The 14068-nt window shown below is 42.7% G+C and overlaps 2 protein-coding genes across 4 annotated transcripts in view; one reads left to right on the top strand and one right to left on the bottom strand.

Annotated features, from left to right (window-relative positions):
• The window catches only part of ST7 (suppression of tumorigenicity 7), a 212503-nt gene that overhangs the window by 42271 nt on the left and 156164 nt on the right, over positions 1-14068 (top strand). The window lies entirely within an intron of this gene.
• LOC105979066 (ATP synthase F(0) complex subunit C3, mitochondrial-like) lies at positions 9117-9618 on the bottom strand. Its single transcript, XM_045288898.1, is given in 2 exon segments — positions 9117-9306; positions 9308-9618. Coding segments are annotated over 2 exon segments (501 nt in total).

Genomic DNA, 14068 nt, shown 5'->3' with positions numbered 1-14068 from the left:
TATACACGGCCTGTATGACTGACTGCTCTTGTTTGGCTTGGTGTTTGCAACATTTACCCATGTTGTACCAGCAGTTCATCCGCTCTTATTGCCAAATAATATTCTACCTTCTTGGTACACCGTATTTTATTTATTTATTCACCAGTTGATGGACACTTGGGTTGTTTCCACATGTGGGCTATTATGAAGAATACTTCTTGTGAGCATTCATCTGCAAGGTTTGCTTAGACATATGTTGGCAGTTCCCTTGGAGTGGAATTGCTAGGCCATCTGGTAGCTCTTCAGCATTTTGAGGAACTGCCAAACTGGTTTTAGAATCAGCACACTAACTTAAGACCTATAACAGCTAATTCCCACATTCTATTACCAGTCGTTTTCCTCTCCGTGTTCGTAAGGAGGCTTCCCTTCCACTCCATGTTGGCATGTCATGCAGCAACCAACAGGCATGACTGCCAGCATGTTGGCTAGTCTGGGAAACAGCCTGCGGGCATTTTCACGAAGCTGGTAAAGCTGCTTTAGTTTCTAACTGCCCCATGAGCGTTTGCTGCTGTTCAGATCTGTAAGGGGGCTTGGGGGCTGAAAGGTCTCTTCGGAAATGGAATGCTATGTAGAGTGAAAGACAGCATTGTGTACTGGTAAAGGGTTGACAGTTTAGGACACTGGTGTCAGTTAGGGGAGTGCTTATTCCTATTTGGAATTGCACGTTAAGCCACTTAATTATGACTTTCCCTTTTCCTTTTCTTATGACTTTTATCAGAAGCATTTTCTTTCTTAGGCCTCAGGATGTCAATGGCCCTGATCCAGTCTACTATATGGTTTTCATTCCTATTAATATTTGATCTCACTTCCTGAAGCATTGTTGGAGTGGTTGTTTATACCTTATCCAGCCACTGCTATGAATATCTTAACTCTCTTACACACTGTTATTCCACTTGTTTTCTGCTTTGTCACCACTTTCCCGCAATACATCGTGTGCCTTTAGTTACGGCACATGCAAATTCATGTCTTTTATTTTGAGACGTCAGGACAGCTCCTGTAAACCATTGGCTATCTAGAGGAGCTGGGAATCCAAAGTTGTTGTTTGGTTAGAAAAATGAAGGCCTGCTGTCAGTGACTACAGCCTCCTGACCTTCACCAAGATTAACTGCAGCCTTCTCTGTCCTCTTAGCAACGAACACGTGCCAGGTCCCAGTGCACATGCATCCATAGCAGGAAGTGGATGCTCATGATTATAATTGATTGTATCACATTAATATTCATGGCACATGCCTCTTACCTTACTTGGTGCTAATTCTTTGTGTATTTAACTAATGTACCATTCTTGGCGGAGGAAACTCTGATTTGAGAGGGCATGGAGCAGAGAGCAGCTGGAGGAAGAAAAGAATGCCCATGACCCAATGCCAGGATTAACATGCTACACTGATGTCCAGGATCTGAAAAGGGATCTTTTGAGGCAGGTTTAAAAGGAACTGCCAAGGGAAACCGAAGCCGCCCTTCCCCTGGCACGTGATAATAGTCAAGGAGGTGCCTGGCTTCCCTTAGCTGCCTTTTGCTTATGGGTTGCCAGCTGCTTCACGCCAGCTGCTTTGGCAAAGCTCAAATAAGGAAAATCATTACTGTATATTTTACACTCAAAAGTTTGCTGCCTATCTCTAGCGCTTAGATTGCTGACTGGCAGTCAATGACAGACATTGGAGAGATGCTAAGAGATTTTGAGATCTCAAAGGAAAATACTCGACCCTTTCTCTCACTCCACAATTATTTTCCAAAAGCCATGCCTTCTTTCTTTGGATAATTTTCCCAAGAAAGAAACGTGTTGGTTCTTTTTTTACTCTTTATTATAATGTAATCGTATGTAATTGAATTTTATTAAGTATACTGAAGATGAATTTAGATGAGCATACAGTCAAACGATTCTAAGTTTTGTTTTTTTACCAAAGAAGTTTTATTGGCATGTATTTCACATATCATACAATTCAGCAGTTCAATAGCACCAAGAGGAGCTGTATGATCAGCACCACAATCCATTTCAGACATTTTTCTCACTTCTGCACTCATCGCTCTCTGCTCCCCATTTCCCCCCAACTGTCCCCAATCCAGTCACTGTCGCTATAAATTTACCCATCCTGGATTTCATGTGCAGAAAGACATCAAAAGAAAAAAATAAAATCCCCAAACTAACAGCAATAACTAAGTAAAACAGATAAAAATCCTCAAATGAAAAGGAAGCAGAAAAACACTAAAAACTAGAACAAGTTTAAATGGATCATAAAGGAGATCAAATGATAGGGTGCTAAATTTTAACCCAACTACATCTGCAACAATCCGATTTTCAATGAATTCTGCTTGACAGCAAGGCTAGTCACATCCTTGCTCCATGATCAGGGGAGATTCACCAGGGGCTTCATGCATGTGCATCTCCCCTGCACTTTGTATTTTCTTTTAAACTCTCAACTGAAACAGCTTTAACATGAGTCAAAAGGGAGATCAAATGGTAAGATAAAACATTTTAACTCTACTATGTCTGCCATAATTGACTTTACAGTGTTCTCTGTCTGCTAACAGGGCTATTCATGGCCCTCTGCTATGGTCAGAGGGGATTCACAGGTAACTCACTCCATCATGCATGTGGAATGTCAATGTTATTCCACCTTGGTCCTGTATAGAGCGGTTGGATAGGCCCTGTAGCCTGGCTCCTCTGCTACCAGCTCCCTCGTTTCATCTTGAGGTCTATCAAGAGTCGCACTCTTTGCCTTTCTTTTGGTTGATTATTGTGACTGGGGGATGCCCTCACCGTTTCTTCCTGTGAAGCCGTTGGGTGCTCTGAGAGAGCACAGATGTTCAAGAGCTTCATGAATGGGTGTCAGTTCACTACCAGTTGCCTATAGATGTGTGTTTGGCATGTGTGTAACCTGGGACCCTTCCTGAGCTGTATCGACCTGGCCTTACTGTAGATTTCCAGTTTCTCCCTTAATGCAGTGCTTTGAAAGCGTCCCTATCAGACTCCTAGGAGATGGGCATAGGGACGGATGCCCAGACAATTGGACCCACAGAACATGATCTTCTTGACATACTTTACGTTAGCTTAAAAGTTCACTGCATCCGGCAGTAGATCTACGATCGCATTAATATGAGAATATTTCATTGTCTAACCATCAAGAGAAATTGAGGCCCTAGGAAAGGATACAACCATTAAAACAAAAACAAAGCCCCAACTCACGGCCATTGAGTCGACGCCCACTCATCATGACCCTGGAGGACAGGGGAGAACTGCCTTTGTGCGTTTCTGAGAATAGAAAGCCTTTATAGGAGTAGAAAGCCCCGTTTTTCTCCCAGGAAGCAGCTGGTGATTTCAAACTCCCGACCTTCTGGTTAGCTGCCCAACTTGTAACCACTGCACCACCAGGGCTCCTTAGAAAAGGATACATGCTTGGCACTGGGGACACCTGATGTTGTGGGCCAGGAGGTGTCAAAAGAGTTCAAGAGAAAACTCCATTCTATTTTTCTATGGACTTTCTGAAGACGTGTATATATGCTGCTTTAAGGAATCATGAACACTAAAGTGACTCGGAGAAGAATTATTTTTCATCCTACTCATTTCTTTGATATGAACCTGATTGATATCAAGTACTTCCAACGCAGAAGGGGGGCAGAATTTAGATAATAATTAACTCATTTGAGTTTTTTACCCTTCAATTAGCAGGAGGAGGCCAGATGGAAAGTCCAGCCATCTGAGTTACAGATCTGGCTCACAATTAATTTGTGGCATTGGACAAATTACTGACCATTGTAAGCCTATTTCTCAATTATGTGAGATAAAGCAGCGTTTTCCCATAGCGTAGTCTGTAAATTTTGTTCTCTGTAAATTCTGTGCATTGTTACCTGCAAAAGATATTCCAAAAATGTCACCCTAAAATAAGTGTAAAGTGTGTATTGTATTTATTATATTGTTTCCTTAAGAGTCCCAATGCATTTCAGAGACATCCTACACTAAAAAAAAAAAAGAAAAAGAAAAATCTGTTAACTTCCACCCTTTATTTCTCTAACGTCCCCTCCCCCATTTAAATGAACGTCTCTTAATAACCATCATGGGTCTTTTCCAGCTCTAACATGTTACCACTCTTCAAGGATGCAGATAAGACAGCAGGTGATATGGTGGTACTGTTGGGTGAGCGTTGGACTGCTAACTTCAAGGTTGGAGGTTCAAACTCATCAACTGCTTGGTGGGAGAATGATGAGGCTATCTGCTCCTGTGAAGATTTACAGCCTCAGAAATCCTAATAGAGTCTCTACGATTCAGAATCCACTCGATGGCAGGAGGTATGACCTCTACCAGAGTAGTTCAGAGCTTCCCAACCTTTTTCAGGGCATGGTCCAGGAAGGAAGTGCTAATGTGACGCACTGTGGACATGTGACACACAAGTGCTAATGTGACACACAAGGTGGCTCAGGGCCGAGGCGCTCAGGAACCTGATCAGCCCATCAGCTGGGTAAAGATCTGGTAGTCAGATCCTTGAAAAGTTATCATGAAGTGAACTGCATGGAATGTTTTGTTTTTCAGTTGCCATCAGCAGTTCACCGTATGAGACAGAACATACAAAACTTAGGTTCAGTGTGCATTTCCTTGGTCAAAGCTTGTTTTCTACGTTAGGTAAACCAGAAACGCGACTGACCATCTGTATGACTATACTTATTTCTGGTCATTAGACTTAACTGGCACTTCCTAGTGGTGTGAGCCTGGCCAGTGAGAGGTTTCCAGAGGCCTAGTATGCTATTTACTCTGCGGTGAGGAATCCGTGCCCTGTTTTTAAAGTGGGAGCATACATACTATTAGCATGCAAACTGATTTATAATAGTTAGACGCTTGGCTAAAGCATTCTAGTAGGATAGCATTGCTAACTGCAAGATTGGAAGTTCAAGCCCACAAATCGCTCCACTGGAAACAGTTGAAGCTGTCTGCTCCCATAAGGACTTACAACCCCCGAAACCCTATATAAACTTGCTATGAATCGGAATGGATTCCATCACAGTGGGTTTAGTTTTTTTGGTTTAAGGAGCCCTGGTGGCACAGGGGATAAAGTGATTGGAAGCAAACCCAAAGGTCAGTGGTTCTAACCAATCTACTTCTCTAACAGGAGAAAACACTTGGTGATTGACTCCCATAAATATTACCACCTGGGAACCCCTATGGGGCAGTTCTCAGGGGTCACCTTCGGGTTGCTAAGAGGCAGAATAGACTTGCTGGCCGAGCACAACTCTCATTGAACAGAGAAAAGGCTTTCTTTCAACCCCTAGGTTCTAGAGGAGTATGTTTTGAAGAACAGCGGTGTGGATTGGATATGGAGGCCAAAGTGCATCTATATTCGTCCATTCTTATCAGAAATCTACAGAAATTGTAGAATTTCTGTACAGAAGAAGAATCTACAAAATCTTATCAGAAATTGGTCTGCACCAGTGTAGATCAATGAGCCAGACCATCATTCTCCACAGAAGGCCACAGAATGAAGTTATCCCCAGTCCTCGTTCGTTCCACCCTGTCCCCTCAGCCTGCGTCATTCTATAGCTGGTGACTGGCTGACTTACAGATTCTAGACAAAAGGAAAACAGAATTAATTTCTCTTGAACATGGCCATCCCTAATGTTCAGTTCAAGTTTTCTACTCAGCTCTCCTAGAAATCAGGCCAGTTAAGTTCTCAAGATCTGCTTAGGAACAGGCACATAATTCAGAAATGGATGTCTTCCCACTTCCTGCCATTTTCTCCTTGAAATACATATATTTTTGCTTTAATTCACTCTTTTTTGGTTTGTTTTCTCTATAATTCCCAATGTGGAGAGAGTGCAAGGTTTAAAACTAAACTCAAAATTGCATCCTGCTGTGTGCCAGGGATGCGCTGAGGAACCCTACCAACAATCTATTCTGGGATTTTGAGCCAGAAGTTTAATTACCCATTGGGTGCGTGTGATTTGGCACTCCTTGGGATCTGGCCAGGAAGAACTGATCCCTTCTATGGAGCAGGGTGGGTTGGGGGGCCACTGCAGCACACTACTTGGCACCAGGTGAGTCTGTCAAGTGGTGCCCATGGTCCCAGCTTTGGGCAGTCACCGGGAGCAGTGGCAAAGGGCAATGAGAGCAAGCGAGAAACTGTTCCAGCAGGGAGTTGAGTCAAAGAAAGGGGAAGCGTAGCAAGAACAAAGCTCCAAGATGGCTTTAAAAAAAAAAACCAGCAATATTCTGCTTTATTGTTTCAGGACCCATTGAAATATATGTCCTCTTTTTTTGTTTAAGTTTTCATCATTATTATTATTTCTATTTTTAAAAGTTCTTTTTAACAATTTTATTGGCATATACTGTACAGATCATACAATCCAACAGTTTGTGAACTCCAGACAGGCCGTGCTGACAACTAAAGTGGAACCTCGCCTGGGCTTCTGCCCTTATGAAGTTCGGGTGGGAAGAAGGACCCACAAAGGAGCAGGGGGCCAAGCAGGTTCCTCGAACGAGCCCTAGAAAGAAAGGAAGAAACTCCTCAATAAATAATGGGAGAAACCAGTAAGCTATTTTACCCTATCCCTAAGCCTCCTCCCCACCTAATGCTGTATAGCATTTTAAATGTGTGATGTCGATCTAAATCCCTGTTCCCAGAGCGGGCCATACCACCCCCTGGGGGTTGCACAGAAGCAGTGGGGCTGGGGGACTGCAAAAGCAGGTAGCTCTACTTGATCCTGGACTATCTGTGGTCTAGAGGACAACTATGTCTAATTGCCAGGGGGCATGGGGTAATTTTTCTTTCTGAAAAATTACTGTAGGCCAAATAAATTTGGGGACCAACTGTCTTGATATGCTGGAGTGAAAACAATGATCTGTGACTTATTAAGTGAAAATAAAATTTGTGGTGTATTACATGCCCTGTATCTTTTGTTGGGGGGAGGGGGAGGGAGGCATGAGTTCCGTGAAGGGCATTTTGAGACATGATGAGGCAGAACTCTTATTTAGACGAATGATCCAAACACTTGAAGCAGACTTTTATAGGGGCACATACGTTGTCTGGTGGTTTCATCTTCCCGCCCCTTCGGGAATGTCCACAATTCTTGCTAACAATTGCCTACAAGTGGCAAAAACGTGCTGGTATGCATTTGAAAGGCAGCATGGTGAATGTTGTGATTGCTACTAGGTGCCATCAAATTGGTTCTGACCCATAGCATGCCTGAGCACAGCAGAGGGGGGCACTGCCCGGTCCTGTGCCACCCTCCCAAGGGCCCTTGTGTTTAAGCCCTTTGTCGCAGCTCTGTGTCACTCCATCCTGGTGAGGGTCTTCTTCCTTTCCACGCCCCTCTTCTTGACCAAGCACCATGTCCTTCCCCAGGGACTCGTCTCTCTTGCCAACATGTCCGAAGCGTTCAAGATGAGGTCATGCCAACCTTACCTCTAAGGAGCACTCTAGCCATACTTCTTCCAAGACAGTCTTGTTTTTCTTTTTGGCAGCCCATAATACATTCAATATTCTTTGCCAGAGCTGTAATTCAATCGCATCAATTCTTCTTTGGTCTTTCGTACTCATTTGAGGCCCTTGAAAATACCATGACTTGAGTCAGCCGCATCTTCGTCTTCAGAATACAATCTTTGCTTTTCTATACTCTCACGGCGTCTTGTGCAGCAGATTTACCCTGTGCGATGTGTACTTTGCTTTCTGAGGTCCTGCTTCCATGAGGCATAAACTCTGGATCTGGATAATAATAGTATGGAAACATATATTGACTATGATAATAGTACTGAGAAAATATTCACTGCCATCAAGCAGAATTTGACTCATCACAACCCCATGGAGGACCGAGTAGAACTGCCCCATTGGGTTTCCCAGACCATAACTCTTTACAGGAGTAGAGAGCTGACTACCGGGTTTTAACTCCTACTCCTACCAATGACTACTTGGACGACTTAACGTTTCTCTCTCTCCATTTCCTCATCTGTACATTCTGTCCACCTCCCAGCATGGTGGGGAGAAATAAATGACCTCTTATTTGTTAAATATACAGAACAGTGTCTAGACCATTATAAGCTCTGTACAAATCTTTATTGAACATATAGACAATCTATGTACTTTCTAGTTTCCAGCAACCAGTCATCAATAACTTCAGACTTTTCTTGCCATCATGTTCTCTTAGGCTATTTCAAAGAAAAATTAGCACTGTGGAAAAAATATAGCTAATAGTCTTGTCAGCAAATCGTTGTATTGATATTTGACCCTAACCCATCTAAAATTTAAAAAACCCAGTTAACTCATGTATGAGAAGTTTTGTATTAATGCTGTCAAACCCATGACTGCTGAGTCGACTCGACTCGACTCATAGTGATTAGTGATCCTTTTGGACAGACTAGAACGACTCCACAGGGCTTCTGAAGCTGTGAATCTTTAGGTAACCAGACCGCCTCATCTTTCTCCCATGGTGTGGCTGGTGGTTTCGAACTGCTAACTTTTTAGGGGAACAGCTTGATGCCTACCCGACTATAGCATAAAAATTCCTTAAATGTTGAAATGATATAATAAATAGATATTACGTGATTTTAATATACAGTCGCTCTAGTACCTGGTTTGGATGGCATGTCTCTCCCTCCTGGCTAGTCCCCCGACAAGAAAAGCAGACCGCATGACCACTGTTTCTGACCTGCCCAGCATGAGAACATAAAGGAGTGGGAAGGAGAGTGAATTAAATACGTTTGTGACTTCAAATAATGAGGCCGAGTAATTGGCTTTTGTTTTAATAAGGCTTTGAGAGATTAAACCTCCCAAGCCTTTTAATGCTATTGGATAAAGTTAAAGAAGCCAACACTGGACACAATAGCATTCTAGCTAGAACCCCCGCCAAAGGCCTCTCCAAAGTAAGTGAGATACCGATACCGGTAGCTGACGGGTTTGCCTGCCGGTTAAGTTGTGGCACTGTGTCATGGTACGCTTTTGGCATTTGTATACTTTTTATTTTTGAATGAAATGGCTGTGGAAAGAACACACATTTCCATGACACCAACACGGCAGTTTTCAGAGTCACAGTCAGATCCGCAGAATTATCTCCATTCTGTAATTATTACGAGTGCCAATGTCTGTAGCCATTCATCTTTGCTACATGGCAAACCAAATCAGAAAAGCCACCGTTGAACAGAAGAGAACCAAAGCTTCAGACAGAGCAAACCCCAGGCTGGCGTATGCGGACAGCTGCTGCTCCAGCAGAGGGTTTCTGGCATAACCAATGATAAGGCTGCCAAAGACCTTTCCGATGCCAGCACCAGAACCAGCCGCTCCTACAATGGCTGCCTGCACCCATAAATTTGGCACAGGATCAGTGGCTCTGTTGGATGGCACTGGGTTGAAACATGCTCTGGATGAGCGGAGACACACCGTTCTGGGCCCCATGAAACACTGCTGAGCTCTCGACAGTCCTCGCTTCTGGTCGAGATAACACTGAGGCAGAAATTGGCCTGTATGCAACTCTGGACCTAGCTCGTATCAGAGAGGGGGTGCAGGTGAACATCACAGTCTTCAGGGAAGCGTGGCTAAGGACTTGGTTGGCAGGTGGTGAGGGCTTCTCTCCTGCTTCCTTGCTGTGGGGCAGAGGCTTCTCCATCAGTAGCACTGGGCGGCAGAGATTGAAAGAGGCATTTGAATTCGTCTTGATTATAGAGGAAATAAGAATTATAACAGGAATTGAAGTTGATCACCACAATTTGGGTTATTAGATGATAGGTACATTGGATTTTCAGTACAGTTTATTCATTCTCTCTGAACTTTAGAAGGAACTATGATAAGAATATGGTGAGAATATTTCTTATCCAGCTCCAAGGGTTTTTATAATGAATAAAGATTAAAATAATTACTCAAACACATGGTGTAAATCTATTGGGATATATCCTATTTATGAATTAGTCTATTAATGACTAGTATGCTTCATATTGTTTAAGTAGATAAGCATCCACAATCATAGGTTTATAATTTTTTATCTTGAATATGCATTAAAAACCAATTGAACTCACACCCGGTGAAAATTAGTTTTTCTTTGGTTCCATGGGGAAAAAATCCCACTGCCAGAAACAGAGGGAAGAAGTGGTAGAGATGGATTCTGATGGGAACTTGATAACTTTACGGGCTACCAGTCTCTCTGTGCCCAAATAGAGCTGTTTGGTCTCACTGAGCGGCCCATGGACTCCAGGAGGACCAGGAACAGCAGTAGCAATAAGAACGACCATGGCCATTTTAGGCAGCACGTGGCCTGGCCTTCTTTTAAGCACACCTGAAACAAATGGCCCATGTTACCCAGCTTTGAAATTTTTGCCAGTCTAACCAGTAGAAAAAGACTGGATTTGGGTTGTCTTCTGAAAGAGGTATTGATTTCTAGGAGATCTTTATTAATTAAGGAGATTAGCACTATGATATGCGTTGTGAAAGTTTGTGGATTTTTTAATTAAATTCTCTGTTAGATCTGTCATTTGCCTGAGAGCTAAAAAGGACCTCGTGGTCCAAAACTCTCAACTTAGAGATGAGGGGAAGTTGATCCCGAGATATTAAATGATTGGCCTTCGAGAGAGCAAGTTTGACCCCCAGGTCTTTTCTCGGAAGCAGTCTTCTTATGGCAGTACAAGGATGGAGGGAAGAACTTGTCATTGTAGCTCTGTTTTTATAATAGTTTCATACATGTGAACATCAATACAGAATCCAGTACCTGATTTGTAGCTCCTCCATGTAGAAGAGGTGCAAGTAGGCATTTCAACGATTTTCCAGTAAAACAGAAAGATCAGGCTGTCCAGAACTGTCGTCATGTTTTTACTACCGTAGTTTGAGGAGCATTGCAGATTAAGTGTGTAACTCTCTCCAGCCATCTGCTGATACCGATTCATTGCACTGGTTGGGTTATAATATTAGCCTTGTGCATCCAAGTTACCACGTGACTTTCATCCTTCCTAATGGAGTTATTCACCCATTATCAATTTATTACCATGCAATAACTTACATTATGTCAACAAAGCTGCTCAAAGCCCAGGGTGAGGTCGAGGAATGCAGGCCCAGCTGGAAGGAGCTGGATGCCAGCTACGTGGTAGCAAGATGGATGCTCTGCGTCAGGAGTAGCTCAACTATTGTGAAGCCTGGAAAAGAATGGAACAAAAAAGAGTCATGGTTGTATAGCAGCCTTTATGGGTGATAAAGTTTGAATTGGCAGATACAGGACATTCCGAGATAATTAATGCCTGTTCTTTTAGTTAATTGGTTGGGGTGAGTTCTCTTTGACTGTTTCATTTGCCTTATAATTAGCAATAGCTCAGCAATTAAGTCATGTCAGCAGCCCACTGTGACACTGACGGATGGTGATAATGCTTGGGTGGGTGGTATGGCCCGGTGCAGGCTGTGCAAGTGAAAGCGGAGTGGCTGGCTGCCTAAAGGCATCTCCGTGGCCTTCAGAATAGTCTTTAGGTTCTTCAGTAAATGCATGTGTTATTCTTCTGCAGTCACAAATGCACTGGTTTAAGTTGGAAGCACGGTAAATGCTCAAAACGATTCCATGTTTCTGTACCCTCTTCCTAAACCTGGAATACAGATACGACTAAATATCCCCCACTCTCTCACCGCCATCAAATCCATTCTGATTCCTAAGACCCTACAGTAGGCGTGTGGGTCTCCGCGGCAGTATAACTTTACCGGAGAAGAAAGCCTCATCTTTCTTCTGAAGAGTGGTTGATGGGTTCAAACTGCTGACTGTGTGGTTAGGAGCCCAATGGCTAATCCACTACACCACCAAGGCCCTCTACACATAGACATATCTAATACCATGGAGAATGTAAAATGTATAAAATGATAGTTCCAGGCAGTCTCACCTTCAAAGGTAATTACGTTATGGTTTCTAGTTTGATGTCACACTTTGACAACCTTTTCTTCCTCTGGTTAAGAAGCAAAACAAAACAACAACAAGCAGGAACACTTATTTGTAGAAGCTAAACATTTTCAAGTCTGTGGGGAGGCAAACAGTCACTCGTAGTTCTACTGTTCGGAGGTGATCGTCAGTGTAGTGTTAGCTTTGCCTCTTCCCACACTTCTCTCTCTGCACTGAGGTGCAGATGTCTGCCGTCACGTCCACGGAGGGCTAGTGTGTAATCGCGGAAGCTTTTATAGAAGAGATCATACTGTACTGGATTATACAATGTACTCTTTTGTTGTTTTTTAATCATTTTATTGGGGGCTCATACAATTCTTATCACAATCCATACATCCATCCATTGTGTCAAGCACATTTGTACATTTGTTGCCATCATCTTGTTCAAAACATTTGCTTTCTACTTGAGCCCTTAATACCAGCTCCTCATTTCCCCCCTCCCTCCCTGTCATGAACCCTTGATAATTTATAAATTATTAATATTTTGTCATATCTTACACTGTCCGACATCTCCCTTCACCCACTTTTCTGTTGTCCATCCCCCAGGGAGGAGGTTATATGTAGATCCTTGTCATCGGTTCCCCCCTTTTCCCCACCCTCCCTCCACCCTCCATGTATCTATCGCCACTCTCACCACTGGTCCTGAAGAGATCATCTGTCCTGGACTCCCTGTGTTTCCAGTTCCTATCTGTACCAGTGTACATCCTCTGGTCTAGCCAGACTTGTAAGATAGAATGGGGATCATGATAGTGCGGGGAGCAAGCATTTAGGAACTAGAGAAAAGTTGTATGTTTCATCGTTGCTACCCTGCACCCTGACTGGCTCATCTCCTCCCCATGACCCTTCAGTAAGGGGTGTCCAGTTGCCTACAGATAGGCTTTGGGTCTCCACTCTGCACTCACCCTCATTTACAATGATACGACTTTTTGTTCTGATGATGCCTGATACCTGATCCCATTGACACCTCATGGTCACACAGGCTGGTGTGCTTCTTCCATGTGGGCTTTGTTGCTTCTGAGCTAGATGGCCACTTGTTTTATCTTCAAGCCTTTAAGACCCCAGATAGCTGGGCACCATCAGCTTTCTTCACCACATTTGCTTATGCACACATTTGTCTTCAGTAATCGTGTCGGGAAGGTGTGCATCATGGAATGCCAATTTAATAGAGAAAAGTGTACTTGCATTGAGGGAGTACTTGAGTGGAGGTCCAATCAATGTACTATTTTGATGTCGTCTTCCTACATCATCTATAAACTGCACTTTAATGGCTGCATACTGTTCTGTTATTTAAACCAAATGGAACCCACTGACCTTGTGTTGATTCCAACTCAGAGAATCTAGACCTGTTCCACAGGATAAAATGTACAAAAGGAGATGGCCTCATCTTTTTCTCCCAGAGCAGCGGTGGGACTCAAAGCTTTGACCTTCCGCTTAGTAGCCCAATGCTTAACCCGCTGTACCAACAGGACTGCTCATTCTATTTCATAGATATATGATATTGAACTAGTTTCCTTTTTAGATATTTAGGTAGTTTTTCTTGGACAATAATACATTTTCAGAGCTATCTTGGAAGATAAATATTTGCACACATCCATTATTAGGATACATTTATAGATGAGTAATGATTCTTTAAGAACAAGGAATTTCTCAATTCACATGTATCAATTTCTGGAGTCTGAAAACATGTGAACAAAATCTCATCGCATTCTTAGGATGACTTCAGCTAGTAAGTTTGAAGACTTCGAATAATAGGCTTTTAATTGGAATACTCATCCAGCCATAAATATTCTAGTTTTAGGTGTTAAAATACTATAGCTGAGGGTTTAATCTTTGATTTGTGCAGGGAATACCATTGTGAATGTTTTACAATAGACTTCCCTCCTTATGCCAGGGAATTTTATCTTTATTGGATGTTTAGAATTGTGCATATCACAACAAAATCAAATCCAAGGTGAGAAATGTTGTCAAACAGGTTTCATTTCTAGGCAGATATTTTCATCCAAGGAGTGTTGCTTTATAGAATGATAATTGTAAATATAATATTAATTTTTTACTATTATTTTTTCAAAAATCATTTTATTATGGGCTCATACAACTCTTATCACAATCCATACACACATCAATTGTGTAAAGCGCATTTGTACATTCATTGCCC

The sequence above is a fragment of the Echinops telfairi genome, unplaced genomic scaffold (assembly GCF_000313985.2).
Source record: "Echinops telfairi isolate 266 unplaced genomic scaffold, ASM31398v2 ScPeMD7_23;HRSCAF=83, whole genome shotgun sequence".
Classification (NCBI taxonomy): domain Eukaryota; kingdom Metazoa; phylum Chordata; class Mammalia; order Afrosoricida; family Tenrecidae; genus Echinops; species Echinops telfairi.
The sequence above is the reverse complement of the archived record's forward strand: the minus strand, read 5'-3'. Positions and strand labels throughout refer to the sequence as shown.